At 43.1% G+C, this 17,878-nt stretch overlaps 1 protein-coding gene across 1 annotated transcript in view; it reads right to left on the reverse strand.

Annotated features, from left to right (window-relative positions):
• Nucleotides 1–5,400, reverse strand: part of LOC124777931 (cytochrome P450 9e2-like) — a 102,344-nt gene extending 96,944 nt beyond the window's left edge. Inside the window, exons 1-3 of the mRNA XM_047253481.1 lie at nucleotides 5,211–5,400; nucleotides 2,593–2,809; nucleotides 449–582 (exon numbers count right to left, since the gene is read on the reverse strand). Of these exons, the coding sequence (XP_047109437.1) occupies nucleotides 449–582; nucleotides 2,593–2,809; nucleotides 5,211–5,400 (541 nt within the window). The remainder of the gene's footprint in view (nucleotides 1–448; nucleotides 583–2,592; nucleotides 2,810–5,210) is intronic.
• Between the last annotated feature and the right edge of the window lie 12,478 nt (nucleotides 5,401–17,878).

The raw sequence follows: 17,878 nt of genomic DNA on the forward strand, positions 1-17,878 counted from the left end.
TACTGCCATCTGTGTCTGCGAAAAATAGCCATCCTCCAGATATCCGCAAGTGCCACCACTAAACACGTCATAAATGTAAAGCGCCCTCTCCTAAAGAAATAAGGCTTCATCTCCCAGTAGCATACTATTTGTGGAGGGCTTATAGAGAGCCATTAATATCAATAAACAGCAACGAACAATTTAAAAATAGACACATCGAATCAATCTCCCAGACACTATGTAGTGCTTAATTAAGTCATTATGTCATTCTCAGTGTACGAAGGAGTAGAAGTGCTTAATTTCATCTTTGCTACAGTACATCGTAATGCATTTCTGTTATTCACTTCGAGGACAAATTTGTCTGTCAGTTCCCACAACTGCTCTAAGTTGGCACATTTCTTCTTGATAGTTCCTCCAGCGCTGTAGAATAGGTTCAGGACTTGTGTCGGAACTGTAATCCAGGACTCACCATTGATAGCGGGGAAGATGCTGTCGGATTTGATCTCGAGGGGCACCGGTGTCTTGGTGACCATCTGGAAACTGAAGCGGAACAGGGGGTACACTAACAGCACCTTCAACTCCATGAGCGCGCGAACCTCTGGCCTGGAACAACAGAACTTCCGTAAATTTCAAGCTCCACTAACAGAAAAAGAATCGTTTTTGATCTAAATTCAAAATTGCTTAACGAACTGAGCGTGAGTAACTGGGAAAGTAAAGTAGGGCATGGGTGTGTGTATTTGTCCTTAGGATAATTTAGGTTAAGTAGTGTGTAAGCTTATGGACTGATGCCCTTAGCTGTTATGTCCCATAAGATTTCAGACGCATTTGAACATTTTTTGAAAGTAGGCTTGAACGTGTGATGAAAATCTTCGTAAAGAATCGGTGGCAAATTTTATTTTACTGGAAGACCTAACATTGTATGTTAGTAAGTCGATGGATTTGGTTTATGGTTCTCGCCAGCGAAGCTATCAGCACCTATGTAAGCGGGCCCGGCTTCGATTTCCAGCCGGGTTGGAGATTTTCTCTGCTCGTGGACTGGGTGTTGTATTGTCCTCATAATCACTTCAAACTCATCACCGGCGCACAAGTCGCCCAGTGTGGCGTCGAATGAAGTAAGACTTGCACTTGGCGGCCGAACTTGCTCGAACGGGGGCCTCCCGGCCAGCAGAGCCATACGGTCATTTCATTTTTGTGATTATTGAACAGCAACACAATAGAATTTTTTCGAGATCATATAGACGACATTCCTTAGAAGAGTGCCTAAAAATACATCTCAAGTTTGAAAGAGAAATAAGATGTTAGACAAAGGCGAAAGATGTTTACGCGGAAAGAGGAGATAATGAAATATTGGAACGAAAGAAACTAACATCTAACATGATTTTACAAGTCTAGAATACAAAAGACGGTGGTGAACTGCAAGCCAGAATACACTGTAAGGACTGCTCGGGGGAGATGACTGAACCAAGATTTTAAAATGCGGAACAAACTGCAAAATGTTTCTGGACTCATGCTGTTAATGTGCCTGTGTTTGGCAAGTGATTTTTTTGAAGAGTTCCTACGTGCTACCCGTTCCCCCCTCTCGCCATGTGGGGTTATGAGGGCATGCCAGGCGTCGTGGACCATGACCGGCTGGGTGGTCCAGGTGTCGCAGTGTGGGAATGTATAATGCTGCACGGGCTTACTGACCGCCAAACCTTTGAACATGTTACACTCACCAGTCAGCTTTATTGCCACACTGTCGTAGTTCACGACGTGCCAGAAATGCATTCGGCCCTGACCTCATTTTTGTGGATGACAGTGACCGAGAACAGTGCAGATGGTGGAACTCTTCTTGCAATGAGAGGCTTTTCAGCGAATGGAATGGCCTGGCCATCACACCGACCTAAATCCCATCGAGCACGTGTTTGATACGTCCGGGAAGCGTATTCCAGCACGCCCAAAAATGGTTCAAATGACTCTGTGCACTATGGGACTCAACATCTGAGGACATCAGTCCCCTACATTTAGAAACTACTTAATCCTGCTTAACCTAAGGACATCACACACATCCATGCCCGAGGCATGATTCGAACATGCGACCGTAGCAGCAGCGCGGTTCCGGACTGAAGCGCCTAGAACCGCTCGGCCCAGCATGCCCACATGCACCGGCGACCATCCAGTGAACGCCAACGACGCTGGTGGAGGAATGCTGCACCTCACAGCAAGAACTCTTTACCAATGTTGTGGCGAGCTCGGCAGTGCCTTGCTGAGCATGCACTGCCGTCCGTGGTGGTCACAGACCCGTGTCCCGCCTTTTATAATATCCAGGCGACCATCATCAGTCTTTCTGGCTACAGTGTAATTACTGTCTTTGAATACAACTTGTGTTTCTGTTCGTCTCATTGTGTTTAACTTTCAGTTAGCTTGCGTACTATGCTGTTGCAGATTTTTTCTATGTATCGTCCAAGTGTCATCCAGCTATGCTACTTGGAACTGACACATCATATGAAAACTAGTTTCATCCTTAAATTTTATGCACCAGTGTAGTAATGCATGTAATGAACAACAGAGTTCGATCTTGTGAGAGGAATAAAAAAGAAAAGCTACATAATACGAGAAAATTAGGATAAATACCTACCGATGCAAATGCCAGGCCCAGATCCAAATGGGCAGTACGTCAAAAGTTTGATGAGGTGTTTGTTCTCTGGGTTGAAGCGTTCCGGGTGGAAACGCTCCGGTTCTATGTAGTATTTCGGGTCGCAATGGATGGCTAGCCATATGACTTCTCCAGGTCGGAGGTCGATTCCCCGGCAGGGTCTCAGTCGCTGGCAGTTTGGTAGGGAAGCTTGCACTGTCGGTCCAAAGCAGAGAGCGTTGGATACATGTACAGCGTCTCTGTGAACAGCGTAATGACGAAGGGTGAGTGTTCTCGCTGGCAGTAAGTGATCTGAAACGAAAAAAATGCTAATAGGACACTAGCTGAGATATTTGTGTTTGTTCACTTTTGGTGTCTCCCTGCAGGCACTTCCAGCTGCTAGTCTCTAACTGTCAGATGGAGCCAGAATCATCCAATTAAAAAAAATAGTTCAAATGGCTCTGAGCACTACGGGACTTAACATCTGAGGTCATCAGTCCCCTAGAACTTAGAACTACTTAAACCTAATTAACCTAAGGACATCACACAAATCCATGCCCAGGCAGGATTAGAACCTGCGACCGTTGCAGTCGCACGGTTCCGGACTAAAGCGTCTAGAACCGCTCGGCCACCACGGCCGGCTACATGGCTTCCAGCAGTGCCTTACATCTCAACGCGTAATTTTGGGTAATGGTCATAACCCAGAGTGGGATTGTGGATACTGTAAAAGTGTGGTCAGATTCTCACACAGCGGTTTTGCCTGCAAACTGGCAGATGGCAGGCTGCAAGACTCATGCCAAACTGCTGGAGTAGCGGCCGAGCAGTGCTGGAAACAGTAGCATGGTGAATTCCCCCATGTCACTGGTACAAAGTGTCAGCTGCGGCTGATGAAAAGACGTTGAACTTTAAATCTGAACCAATAAATGTTTGTATGCTAATGGCATCTTATTAGCGCCAAAAGACATTCAAGAGTTCAAATAGGCGTGAATTCTTAAGGGACCAAAGTGCGGAGGTCATCCGTCCCTAGACTTACCCACGACTTGAACTAACTTCAACTAAATTACGCTTAGGATAACACACACTCACCCATGCCCGAGGGAGGACTCGAACCTCCAGCGGAAGGGGCAGCGCAATCCATGACATAGCGCCTCAAACTGCGCGGCCACTCCGCGCGGTGCCGAAAGACATTCGACAGGTCCACATCGCCATCCTCACAGCATACTGGTGCCTCCACATGGCACTGATACAGATACCAACAAACACCTGCAGTATAATCAAATATATGGTCATTCGATAAAACCACGTATCCGTTAATGGCTCCTTCTGCACCTTGGTTGTTTATGTATAACGAAACATCACATTCATGAGGAATAGTACATCATTAATCATGGAGTGTACTTTGAAATTGACTGCTTTTGTGTGACTTAACTGGAGTTGTTTAAAGAAAAAGGTCTTTTCAGGTCTGCAGGACTGTGGACGAACTGCAGCAGTCTAAATGACTACCGGTACTGAACACATTTATCTCAAGAGAAAAAGAATCATTTCATTCTTTCATATACCCTAGCTTTAAAAAGGAGATCATATCTTCAGTCTGTTGTTTCAGAATTGGAGTATAGTGTGAGCTCGATAAGCCATTCATGTCTTTGTAATGAGTAGGTTCATATGGTTCAAATGGCTCTGAAACTGCTGAGGTCATCAATCCCCTAGAACTTAGAACAAATTAAACCCAACTAACCTAAGGACATCACACACATCCATGCCCGAGGCAGGATTCGAGCCTGCGACCGTAGCGGTCGCGCGGTTCCAGACTGTAGCGGGTAGAACCTCTCTCGTCCACTCCGGCCGGCGTAATGAGTAGCCTCGTTTACACAGTTGTTTAGGGCATGGTAGAAACACAGTAGGGGAATAAGAACAGAATACAATAATGTTAATCATGTGGCACATGCCAGTGTAAATGGAACTGGGCAAAATATGGCAGACATTCAAGCAGTGACTGTCAACAATCCTTATTCTAATTTTTCCTGGACTTCTGTCCACATCTGCACAGGGTCGGTATGGTTATTAACGGATTTGGCACGATTAATCTAAGGGGTGGGTGGATGTCTTTACTCTCAAATACCATTACCATGCGCCCCCCTCTGTCCCCTTCCCCTAAAGCGGAATGGGTTTACCCTAACTGTGTACAATGTTGTTTGTGGGAAAGTGGGAAAGTTATATAATTGTGGAATGAGTTGTGTTACTGGATACCAGCCCGGTACTGAGATAGTGGAGTGTGGGAAACCGTCTGAAAACCATATCCAGGCTGTGTGGCAGACCGACCCTCTCGTTAATTTACCGTCTGGATTCGATCTGGGGCCAACCGACTTCCATGTCCTGAAATTAGCCCTGCTATCGAGGTGGATCACTGTCAAACCCGACAATGGAGACTGATCATAGAGGATTCCTTCGCGTAGCTGCTTTAACCTTTGACGCACGTTGGAGAAATATAACTACTGGTTCTTGGCTTCAGTAACATACGTAGAACATGGAACACCTCACATGCGAAAACCGCCAGTGAAAGTGTGTACTCCCGACAATGCAATAGATTCCTATTTCCATGAAGAGGGTTCCAGCTTACCAGAGACTACCATGTCGAGGTACTGGCAGCCCATGACCTGCTCGTAGCTGGGCTGCCCCCCGCTCTTCTGCATCAGCTCGTCCACCTCACGCTGCAACCGCCTCTGGACGTCCTGGTGTGTGGCCAGCAGGTAGCTGCAGAACGTCAGTGCAGTGGACACGGTGTCGAAGCCGGCGAAGAAGAATATCATCGCCTGGGCTGCCACGTCTTCGTCGGTGAGGCGTGTCGAGATACAAAGAAGGTAAGCGTCATTATAAAGAACAGATAAATTGTGGGAAAACGGAAATTTCTGCGCTACAGGTATCTCGATTACCCAATTGTGCTGAGTATGGCAGAAAAACGCTAAAGTAAAAGAAAAAAAAGGTCCCGGTAAGTGCGAGTGAGGTTCGCGCAGTAAGAGTCTCGTACACAGTTAATTATCTGTATACTGTATATACATAGTTCATCCGTCCCGGTAATCGATAATTTCGATGACTTTTACCTTTTATCGACATCGATACTAACATGATATCCAAATCTGTAACACAGATGGCGGTATCTCTTGACAGTAATGACTTAGAAGCTTAAATGCTTTACACCGCAAAAGCAGCGTAGACCTCAGTATGTGACATAAATTTCAACGTGGTATGTCAACCCGCTCGGAGAAAAAGATGTCTTAACAGACAGACAGTCATGGAGACGGATAACAAATGACAATTTTTTTTAGTGTTATATAATAACAAATTAAAAATTATCGAAGTACTTCCTTCAGTTGTACTGTGAAACCTTACGTCTTGCCAAATTTCATGATTCTAGGTCAAAGGGAAGTACACAAGTTTTGACAAGTCAGTTTGTATCACACTATGTGACATAAATGGGGTGTAAAGCTAGCTCGCCTCCACGTGGTGCACCCCGGGTAACGCTAAATGAGCTAGCACATAATGGCAGTCAGACAAACCGTGAAAGGTTCTCCTGACTATGCAAGTAGACACAAAAAACGTCCTCCTAAGGATATGCCAACAAGGAAACTTGGACCTACGGTCCGAATCTGCCATCTCAACATAGAGAGCATAAGCTATTCTAAGTGCCAATACTTATCATAACTACTGAAGAAAGACAACATTGATCTGATCGCCATTCAGGAAACACATTGTAGTACTGAAGTACAACTGCGGAAAAGGGGCGAAATACCCGGATTTGAATTACTTGGTGTCACTTACCACCATACCCATGGTGTTGCAACCTACATCAGACATGATGTAGAAAATGCCTCCCTTATCTCCACGTCGTCAGGTGATGGAATCCATAATGTCACAGTAAAAATTGGGAGCGTAACCGTTACAAATATTTATAAACCTCCAACCACTCCATGGCCAAGATCAGTAATTCAGGCTCAACCTCACCCAGCAATCTATCTGGGAGACTTCAATAGCCACCACGAACAGTGGAAATATAAGGAGTGTGATGCTAATGGTGAAACCTTGGTGAAATGGGCTGAAAATGAAAATCTTAACCTTATCTTTGATGCAAAAGACCGTTACACATTCAGATCAGCTGCCTGGGAGCAGGAATACAACCCGGATCTATGCTTCACCTCAACTGACGGAAATAACCAACCACTACCAGCTACCCGTTAAGTCCTGTGCGACTTTCCTCATAGCCAGCACCGACCAGTCATTATTGAAATTGGCAGCCAAATCCCACTGGTGACTTCCATGCCTTGCCCCAGATGGAATTTCAAGAACGCAAATTGGGAAAAGTACTCTCGAGACCTTGATAAATGTCTAGGATGGATACCACCTCCCCATAAAAACTATAGAAGATTCATCGGAGCAGTAATAAGCACTGCCAAGAAGCACATCCCTAGGGGATACCGACGAGAGTATGTCCCAGGGTGGTCCAAAAACAGTGACGAGCTCTACCAGCGCTTCCTCAAGACGGGCGACAAAGAACTGGCCGATGACCTTCTCCACAGTCTTGATACTGCAAGACAACGTAAATGGACAGAAGCAATGGAGAGCCTGAATTTCCAGACTTCAAGCCGACAAGCATGGACCCTGTTAAGGAAATTAGGAAGTGGAGCACCTATTCAAAGACAGACAGAAAACGTCTCCCCAAACACCATGGCATCTCATATAGTGGCCACGTCCAGAGCCCCTAGTGACAGAGCACACACGATCAAGATAAAACGAGAACTCAGGAATCTGAGGAATAAGGCGACAGAAACTGAATACGCTCTCCCTTTCTCACTCGAAGAAATAGAAACAGCACTCAAAGAGGTCAAGCCAGGGAAAGCACCAGGACTCGACAGCATTAATCCAGAACTCCTGATACACTGCGGTAAATACACAAAACTCTGGCTGGCGAGATTCTTCACCGACATCATCCAAACCGGTAATGTGCCTAGTGACCTCAAAAGATCGAAAATAATAGCCATCTTAAAACCAGGGAAACCAACAAACTCACCGAAGAGCTACAGGCCCATAGCACTACTGTCAGTAATATATAAATTGTTAGAAAGGCTCATCTACAATAGAATCTGCCAGAAAATACTCAATGCTATACCAATCGAACAAGCAGGTTTCAGACCAAACCGCAGCTGTGTCGATCAAGTTCTCTCACTCACGACGTACATTGAAGCTGGGTTCCAAAGAAAGCTTAAAACCTCTGCAGCATTCATAGACCTGTCAGCTGCCTACGACACAGTCTGGAGAGAAGGCATGATTTATAAGTTCCTCCGCATAATCCCATGTAAACTAACAGCTCGCCTACTAAACAACATGCTGAATGACAGAACGATCCAAGTCACCATGGGTTCAGATATTAGTTCACCGAGGAAATTAAAAAATGGCCTACCTCAAGGATCGGTGCTTGCACCACTCCTCTTCAATCTCTACATTGCAGACATACCGGAAACAAGATCAAAGAAGTTTGGCTACGCCGATGACTGGGTCCTTGCAACGAGAAGTCAGTCATTTGAAGGGGCAGAGGAGACCCTAACAGCTGACTTGGAGAGGATGGGAGAATATTTCCGAAAATGGCACCTGCAACCTAACGCCAACAAAACAGAAGTATCATGTTTTCACCTAAACAATAAAGCAGCTAAGAGGGAGCTCAGAATAAAATTCGAGACCACATGGCTTACCCACAATAAAACCCCAAAGTACCTAGGTGTGACCCTCGATAGAACACTCTCTTTCAAAGGTCACCTAATGAAAACAGCAGAGAAACTAAAAACAAGGAATAACGTTATACAGAAGCTCTGTGGAACGACATGGGGAGCGGCAGCTACTACGTTACGGACATCAGCCTTAAGTCTCGTCTTCTCAGCTGCCGAATATTGTGCGCCGGTATGGCTAAACAGCCCCCACACCCATAGAATCGATGCACAGCTCAATAACACAATGAGAATGATCGCTGGTGTAATAAAGACTACACCCGTGGAATGGCTCCCAGTACTAAGCCACATACCACCCCCTAAACTACGCCGCACAAACGCTCTTATAAGAGAGTACAAAAAGATAATGAGCAATCGGAATCTACCCATCCATGAGAATTTTGAAGATGCCACCCAAAGCCGCCTCCGCTCCAGAAGGTCACCCATCAGAACCGCAATAGCCACATCTGCAACAGAGGAAGAATTCAACATAACCAGCGCCTGGCACCAAGAATGGTCCCTAAAGAACATCAGCAAACTTCCATGCATCTCCCAGAAGCCTCCAGGTTTTGACTTATCACGCAAAACCTGGGCAACTTTAAACAGAATTAGGACTAAACATGGCAGATGCGCCTATTCCCTCTACCAGTGGGGCATGACAGAATCGCCGCTATGTCAATGTGGAGAAAATCAAACTATCCAGCACATAATAGAAGACTGCCCCAGGACAGCCTATGATGGGACTCCAGAAGATTTCCTGATGGCGACTCCAGAATCAATTGCATATATTAACTCATTAGATGTTTGTTTGTAATTACTTCCAAACTACTATAACTTTGTATAACTACTGTAACATGTGTATTATGTGTAATTTTGTATAATTCTGTATAACTATTGTAATAACTGTAAGAATATCTAATGCCAAATTATTACAATTTTGCATATTGATTGTAATAACAATTGTGTCTAAATGCCATACGCTAAATAATAAATAAAATGTGACATAAATGGCCGTATCTTTTTATTTCATTGATGTAGAATCTTAATTTTTTTACACCGTCAAGGAACTGCTGTCCACAGTACGTGACATAAATTTCAGCTTAATACGTGTAACCGCCACTGCGAAAAAAGGGTCTTAACAGTCGGACAGCAGAGTGATCCCTGTAAGGTTTCATTTTTACCGATTCAGGCAACTGGAAAAACAGAACCCAATAATGACGACCTAAGGTATGTGGCGTGGAAACACGTTGCTAGACATTATAACTGCAGCACCAAGAATGTTAGCGAATAGCTGTTGTTGTTGTTGTGTCTTCAGTCCTGAGACTGGTTTGATGAGCTCTCCATGCTACTCAATCCTGTGCAAGCTTCTTCATCTCCCAGTACCTACTGCAACCTGCATCCTTCTGAATCTGCTTAGTGTATTCATCTCTTGGTCTCCCTCTGCGATTTTTACCCTCCACGCTGCCCTCCAATACTAAATTGGTGATCCCTTGATGCCTCAGAACATGTCTTACCAACCGATCCCTTCTTCTAGTCAAGTTGTGCCACAAACTTCTCTTCTCCCCAATCCTATTCAGTACTTCCTCATTAGTTATGTTATCTACCCATCTAATCTTCAGCATTCTTCTGTAGCACCACATTTCGAAAGCTTCTATTCTCTTCTTGTCCAAACTATTTATCGTCCATGTTTCACTTACATGCACGGCTACACTCCATACAAACACTTTCAGAAACGACTTCCTGACACTTAAATCTATACTCGATGTTAACAAATTTCTCTTCATCAGAAATGCTTTCCTTGCCATTGCCAGTCTACATTTTATATGCTCTCTACTTCGAACATCATCAGTTATTTTGCTCCCCAAATAGCAAAACTCCTTTATTACTTTAAGTGTCTCATTTCCTAATCTAATTCCCTCAGCATCACCCGACTTAATTCGACTACATTCCATTATCCTCGTTTTCCTTTTGTTGATGTTCATCTTAAACCCTCCTTTGAAGACACTGTCCATTCCGTTCAACTGCTCTTCCAAGTCCTTTGCTGTCTCTGACAGAATTACGGTGTCATCGGCGAACCTCAAAACTTATATTTCTTCTCCATGGATTTTAATACCTACTCCAAACTTTCCTTTGTTTCCTTTACTGGTTGCTCAATATACAGATTGAATAGCATCGGGGAGAGGCTACGACCCTGTGTCACTCCCTTCCCAACCACTGCTTCCCTTTCATGTCCCTCGACTCTTATAACTGCCATCTGGTTTCTGTACAAATTGTAAATAGCCTTTCGCTCCCTGTATTTTATCCCTGCCACCTTCAGAATTTGAAAGAGAGTATTCCAGTCAACATTGTCAAAAGCTTTCTCTAAGTCCACAAATGCTAGAAACGTAGGTTTGCCTTTACTTAATCTAGCTTCTAAGATAAGTCGTAGGGTCAGTATTGGCTCACGTGTTCCAATATTTCTACGGAATCCAAACTGATCTTCCCCGAGGTCGGCTTCTACTAGTTTTTCCATTCGTCTGTAAAGAATTCGCGTTACTATTTTGCAGCTGTGACTTATTAAACTGGTAGTTCGGTAATTTTCACATCTGTCAACACCAGCTTTCTATGGGATTGGAAGCATTATATTCTTCTTGCTCACCAGATGGTAGAGTTTTGTCAGGACTGGCTCTCCCAAGGCTGTCAGCAGTTCTAATGGAATGTTGTCTACTTCTGGGGCCTTGTTTCGACTCAGGTCTTTCAGTGCTCTGTCAAACTCTTCACGCAGTATCATATCTCCCATTTCATCTTCATCTACATCCTCTTCCATTTCCAAAATATTGTCCTCAAGTACATCGCCCTTGTATAGACTATATACTCCTTCCACCTTTCAGCTTTCCCTTCTTTGCTTAGAACTGGGTTTCCATCTGAGCTCTTGATATTCATACAAGTGGTTCTCTTTTCTCCAAAGGTCTCTTTAATTTTCCTGTAGGCAGTATCTACTTTATCCCTAGTGAGATAAGCCTCAACATCCTTACATTTGTCCTCTAGCCATCCCTGCTTAGCCATTTTGCACTTCCTGTCGATCTCACTTACGAGACGTTTGTATTCCTTTTTGCCTGCTTCATTTACTGCATTTTTGTATTTTCTCCTTTCATCAATTAAATTCAATATTTCTTCTGTTACCCAAGGATTTCTACTAGCCCTCGTCTTTTTACCTACTTGATCCTCTGTTGACTTCACTACTTCATCCCTAAATGCTACCCATTCTTCTTCTACTGCATTTCTTTCCCCCATCCTTGTCAATTGTTGCCTTATGCTCTCCCTGAAACTCTGTACAACCTCTGGTTTAGTCAGTTCATCCAGGTCCCATCTCCTTAAATTACCACGTTTTCGTAGTTTCTTCAGTTTTAATCTATAGTTCATAACCAACAGATTGTGGTCAGAGTCCACATCTGCCCCTGGAAATGTCTTACAATTTAAAACCTGGTTCTTAAACTCTGTCTTACCATTATATAATCTATCTGAAACCTGTCAGTATCTCCAGGCTTCTTCCATGTATACAACCTTCTTTCATGGTTCTTGAACCAAGTGTTAGCTATGATTAAGTTATGCTCTGTGCAAAATTCTACCAGGCGACTTCCTCTTTCATTTCTTAGCCCCAATCCATATTCACCTACTATGTTTCCTTCTCTCCCTTTTCCTACTGACGAATTCCAGTCACCCATGACTATTAAATTTTCGTCTCCCTTCACTATCTGAATAATTTCTTTTATTTCATCATACATTTCTTCAACTACTTCGTCATCTGCAGAGCTAGTTGGCATATAAACTTGTACTACTGTAGTAGGCGTGGGCTTCGTATCTATCTTGGCCACAATAATGCGTTCACTATACTGTTTGTAGTAGCTTACCCGCATTCCTATTTTCCTATTCATTATTAAACCTACTCCTGCATTACCCCTATTTGGTTTTGTGTTTATAACCCTGTAGTCACCTGACCAGAAGTCTTGTTCCTCCTGCCACCGAATTTCACTAATTCCCACAATATCTAACTTTAACCTATCCATTTCCCTTTTTAAATTTTCTAACCTACCTGCCAGATTAAGGGATTTGACATCCCACTGTCCGATCCGTAGAATGCCAGTTTTCTTTCTCCAGATAACGACGTCCTCTTGAGTAGTCCCCGCCCGGAGATCCGAATGGGGGAGTATTTTACCTCCGGAATATTTTACCCAAGAGGACGCCATCATCATTTAACCATACAGTAAAGCTGCATGCCCTCGGGAAAAATTATGGCTGTAGTTTCCCCTTGCTTTCAGCCGTTCGCAGTACCAGCACAGCAAGGCCGTTTTGGTTAGTGTTACAAGGCCAGATGAGTCAATCATCCAGACTGTTGCCCCTGCAACTACTGAAAAGCCTGCTGCCCCTCTTCAGGAACCACACGTTTGTCTGGCCTCTCAACAGATACCCCTCCGTTATATTACTATTGTGAGAAACATTATTACTATTGTGCGTATACAGCAGAGGTGGAACAAAAGATTGTTAAATTTGTAGGTAACTTGGGGACAATTGGGAACAATCAATCGTCTCAGTAATAACGGGTATAACCCACCCTGGGCATCAAGTCGAAGTGAGTGTGAGTGGTAGATACGAGGGGTACGTCATTCCACGCAACTTCAATTCTACGCCAGAGTCAGTCAGTCGCAGTGACAGGGGAGCGGTGGCAGGACATTCTCTCTTAAACCAACAAGCATACGTTTTAGATAGGTAGTATAAGGGGCGATCAAAGATTTTCAGTTTGAGGACAACCATTGCCCGTTGGTTCCAATCTGCATAACCACCAAGATCACCAGATTTGAACCTTCTCATGTGGGGATTAAAATGTGTTCGTTTCGATGGTTTATTCGTTATTTCTCTTCTGCATGTCCCAGCAAATTTTTCCTCGGAGTTTCATTCTTCTAAGGTTATTCGTTTCTCATGGGGACCCTCTCAAGTAACGAAGATTTAATTGTAAGCAATCTGAGCAACGTCAGGGAAGTATGCTCTTTCGGGAGGACAAAGACCATTCACATACTTATTCAATTTCCGTCTGTAAACAAATTTGGCAACCTCAGTCATAGTTCAGAGATAATAGAAAAGTCTGAAAAGTATGTAAATGAAACCACTCAGACCACGAGACACAGTGAAAACATTCACATAAATAAACTAACTATGTAAGGAGTGTGTCGGAACTCTCCATCAGATTAAAAACAATATAGTGAACTTAACGCTATTCTTTGCATTGTGTATGATTGGAGATAAATAATCACTCAGCTATCGATAGTTACAATCTGAGGGCGAAACATGGGAGCGCGATTCTAAGCATTGTTGTGAGACTAGTAACAATCTGAGGGTGAAACGTGAAAGCATGATCCTAAGTAGTGTCGGTCAAGAGCTCGGAGACAAGAGACGTATCATGCTGCCCTTATATTGTTTATCTATAAAAAAATCAGTTTGTGGGGGTTTGTTTTCTCTTGCTCATCGTTCTCTGCTGTATGGAAACGTGTAGGTCTTGTAAGAAGTAATTATATGAAGCAAACATTTTGCATAACCTAATGTTTGGAACTGTGTTCTGGGTGTCTTAATCTAATGTTTGGCCCTTTGTCAGCACTTAACCTATTGTTCTGTTAAGTTGTTTTCCATGTCACCCCATTTACTTAAACTATTCTACCGCCTTTGATACCAAATTAAGTAATTACTTATGTCTTCCCACCATTTTCTGATACGGTACACTTTTCGAATTTCACATGCTGTTAAACGCCATTTCTGGCGCGTTCTTCTTTGCGCCCATCCCCTTACACTATTGTACTGCGATTTGCATAAAAATTATGAAAGTTAACCTAGCGTTCTGCACTTATCCTGCTGTTCTGCTCCATGTCACCCACTCACGCACACCCTCCCCTTAACTATTGTACCGCTAACACCACATTGATATAAAAAATTTATGCAAATTAATGAAATAGATATGTTTCACGCATAGAGTAGCAGGGAGAGCTGCATCAAACCAGTCTCAGGACTGAAGACAACAACAACAACAACATCTTTCACATGTATGGGGCAGTTTTTTTTAATTCGTAGATCCTATTGGTCGGTGAAATCAATGTAATACAGTTTAAACAAATGATCGCTAGTGAAAATCACATCCCGCCACTCGACTCCTGACGCCGCCGCCGTCCCCGCCACTGCCCCTGTCGCCGACCCTATACCCCGGCCGCGGCTGCGTCTGGCGTCCATTGGCAGATCTCCCTCAGGCTAGCGGGTTAGGCCGGGAACACACTTGGCGTTTTTGGCCGGTCGGAATTTTCACCGTCGCCGCCGTACCAGTAGTGTCGCGTAGGGTAGTATTGCAACGTACACATTGTGTGTAAATTAAACTCAGACACTGGTATCAGGTTATCAATAACCAAAACTGAGAAGCGATGACAATAATAATTTGTACATATCAGCACTGAAGATGATCACCATGTGATCGAAAATCGATTCTGCCATCAATAAAACATCAATATTACGGCAACTGTTGACTTTCCTTTTAATTTAACATATATGGTCGTTGTGCACACATCACTCCATAGAGTCGTCAAGTGAGATTGGAGGTATTTTTTATGCCAAACGGTGTCAAACCTGTCCACAGTGTATGTAGTTATGATTATGTTTCCTGGTTCCACGTATCTGGTCCTCAGATCTTTGAAATCTGCCAGGGAATGCTTCCAACACTTGACACAGAATGTTTCTCACGTTGTTGGCTTTCAAACCTCCTCTTGAACAGCACGCTATTTGGATGTTTTCAAGTCCTGTAATTGACATAGCATCCTCAGCTACGTACCCATCTCTATCTCTAACATAATTGTGAAGTACAATACAGCCCTTGACAATATCAGTAGCAAAATCAGGTTGTACATTCGAGGGACGATGAAATTCGCCATTGTTTCCGAGTATCCCGAAAGCGCACTCTATGTACCTTCTTGTTCTACGCAGTCTGTAGTTAAATATCCTCTTTTCAACAGTCAAGTGAGTACCAGACTAAGGTCTCAACAAATGTTTATCTAAGCCAAATGCAGCGTCAGCAACAAAGAAATAAGGTACTTTCGGGCTTACTGTTGCTGGTAGGCACATGTCTTCCAGTTGATTTCCACAGCTCAGTGCCTTTGAAAATAGAATAGTCACAGTCTTTTCCATAACTTACAATGTTCACGAACGTAAATCGCTACGAACTGTCCGTGATAGCCATTAACACAATTGAATAACAATCTTTATAATATTAGAACATAGAGCCACTTCCCGCTGGACACACGAGACGGATGTGCTTTCCATCTATGGTACCTGTACAATGAGGGAAATTTGCTATTTATTCAAATCCCTTTGCTGATTCCTCCCAGATCTCTTTAGTGGGTGGTGGTATGCACTCACTTTGCAAAACTAGCCACAGAGCTTGACAGACCCCTTGAACAATCAATCTTGCTGTAGATATTCCAATTCTGTGCGAATAAGCCGAGCGGTCTAAGGCGCTGTACTCACAGACTTTGTGGCTGCTCCCGGCGGAGGTTCGAGTCCTCGCTCGGGCATGGGTGTGTGTGTTTGTCCTTAGGATAAGTTAGGTTAAGTAGTGCGTAAGCTTAAGGACTAATGACTTGAGCATTTAAGTCCCACAGGATTTCACACACATTAAAAACATTATTTTATGCAACACGTATATTATAGTTAACAACTTCGCCTTATAAATATTTTATTTTCAGGTAGAGAAGTCATGAATAGCTGGAAACACTTACGTGATGCTTTTATCAAATCACCTAAAAAATACAAAAAGTCAAAATGAAGTGGTTCACATGCCTCCAAGAAAAAACAGTACATATTCAACAATGAGCTACAGTTTCTGCAAAAAATATACGACGAAAGAGAAACAGAAGAAAGGTATAACAAAGGAGATGAAGACTAGGATAGTGAAGAGCTAAGTGTTCCACCAGTACCTCCGGCAGTGACTACAGTTGAAGGAACAGCCGAAACATTTGCTTCAAAAGCAGAATCACCTGCAAGGCAACATAAAAAAAATGGATGAAGTAGACTTAAAAATTTTATACACATTACAGAAAAGAGAACCTGAGAAAAAACGGCAAAATGTCGTTCTTCGAAAGTTTGTTGCCTCATGTAGACAAGTTTGATGACACACAGTGGCTTCCATCCCAAATGGAATTTCTTCGAGTCATTTCGAAAATTAAAAATACATACCCCTCTATACCTCAAACCTATAATGTATATAACTAATCTACTTCCCAGATCCAGCAGTTTAATCAGCCATCAAATTTTAAGTCTACACAACCTTTCAGTGTTCCCCAGACGCCTCAACAAGCATTTAGGAATAACATACATTCATCGCAGTTAACAAATAGTCCAGTTCCATTACAACAAATGACCTGCTCTCCAATCACAATTTTCCAGCCAATTCCAAACGTACCTCAGCAGATAAATTCTGCTCCTCATCATTACGAAAATTATTCTGAAATGACCAGGGATGTAATATTCAATCTCCCAGCCCTTTAGTAACTTGACTATCTTCAACGAACACTACTGATTTTTCTGAACTGTAATTCGTAATGATCAAATATTGCGAAACATTTAATAAAATGCTTTAGCGTATTCTGTACAGAAATATAAGGTTTTGTAATATAAAAGTTGTGTGGTGAATTGATTCCCAACTCTCAATTATACTTACCTTAAAGTTATTGCCAGCATTTCCACCGGTTGAATACAATTCCTCAGTCTAGTGTTTTTCCATTGTATATGATTTTTCAGCAGGTTGTGCAGTTCGTCGAATGACGAGACTGACATCCTAAAATAACTGAAAAACTTTTCTTCATCGCTTCTTAAATCAGGAAACAAAGTGTAGAAGGGTCGACTTCCTCTCTCCTTTCATTAATTGGACGAACCCAAATAAGTCTATTTTTCGCTTCCTCTTCAATAGACGATATAACAATAATGTAAAAAGTTGTTCTCTATTCATGTTGTACACAACACTATTTATAACATGATAAAACGACAATTAAATAGACACTTGTTGCACGGTGGTCAGTGATCGACTGATGTGGCGTCGGTATTTTTACCGCTCAGTGTGTAAACGCTACATTAATGTTAGAGTGGCGACGGTAAATATTCCGGTCGGACAAAAACGCTAAACATGTTCCCGGCCTTAGGGCTGCAGCTACCAGGCTGCTCGCAGCAGCCCGATTCCGCAGCATCTCCTCCTCCGCCGTCACGTCCTCGCGAATCAGGTGAGGTACAGCACACACCCCTGTCCACCTCGGCACAGAACTCCACGGCAGATTTGTAACCTCCCCCCTCACTTATCGACCTTAATGACAGTGAGAAATTAAACCGCGTGTACCTAATGGAAATTTGGGAAAAGCAATCGTCACCGAAGTTAATCTATCGGTAAAGAGGGAGGAAAGGGTTACATCTAAATGAAAGGAAAATTGCAAATGAAACTGGTGGAAATCAATTTTGAAAAGGGGTAAAGTTAATA

This window comes from Schistocerca piceifrons, chromosome 2, assembly GCF_021461385.2.
Source record: "Schistocerca piceifrons isolate TAMUIC-IGC-003096 chromosome 2, iqSchPice1.1, whole genome shotgun sequence".
In the NCBI taxonomy this organism is placed as follows: domain Eukaryota; kingdom Metazoa; phylum Arthropoda; class Insecta; order Orthoptera; family Acrididae; genus Schistocerca; species Schistocerca piceifrons.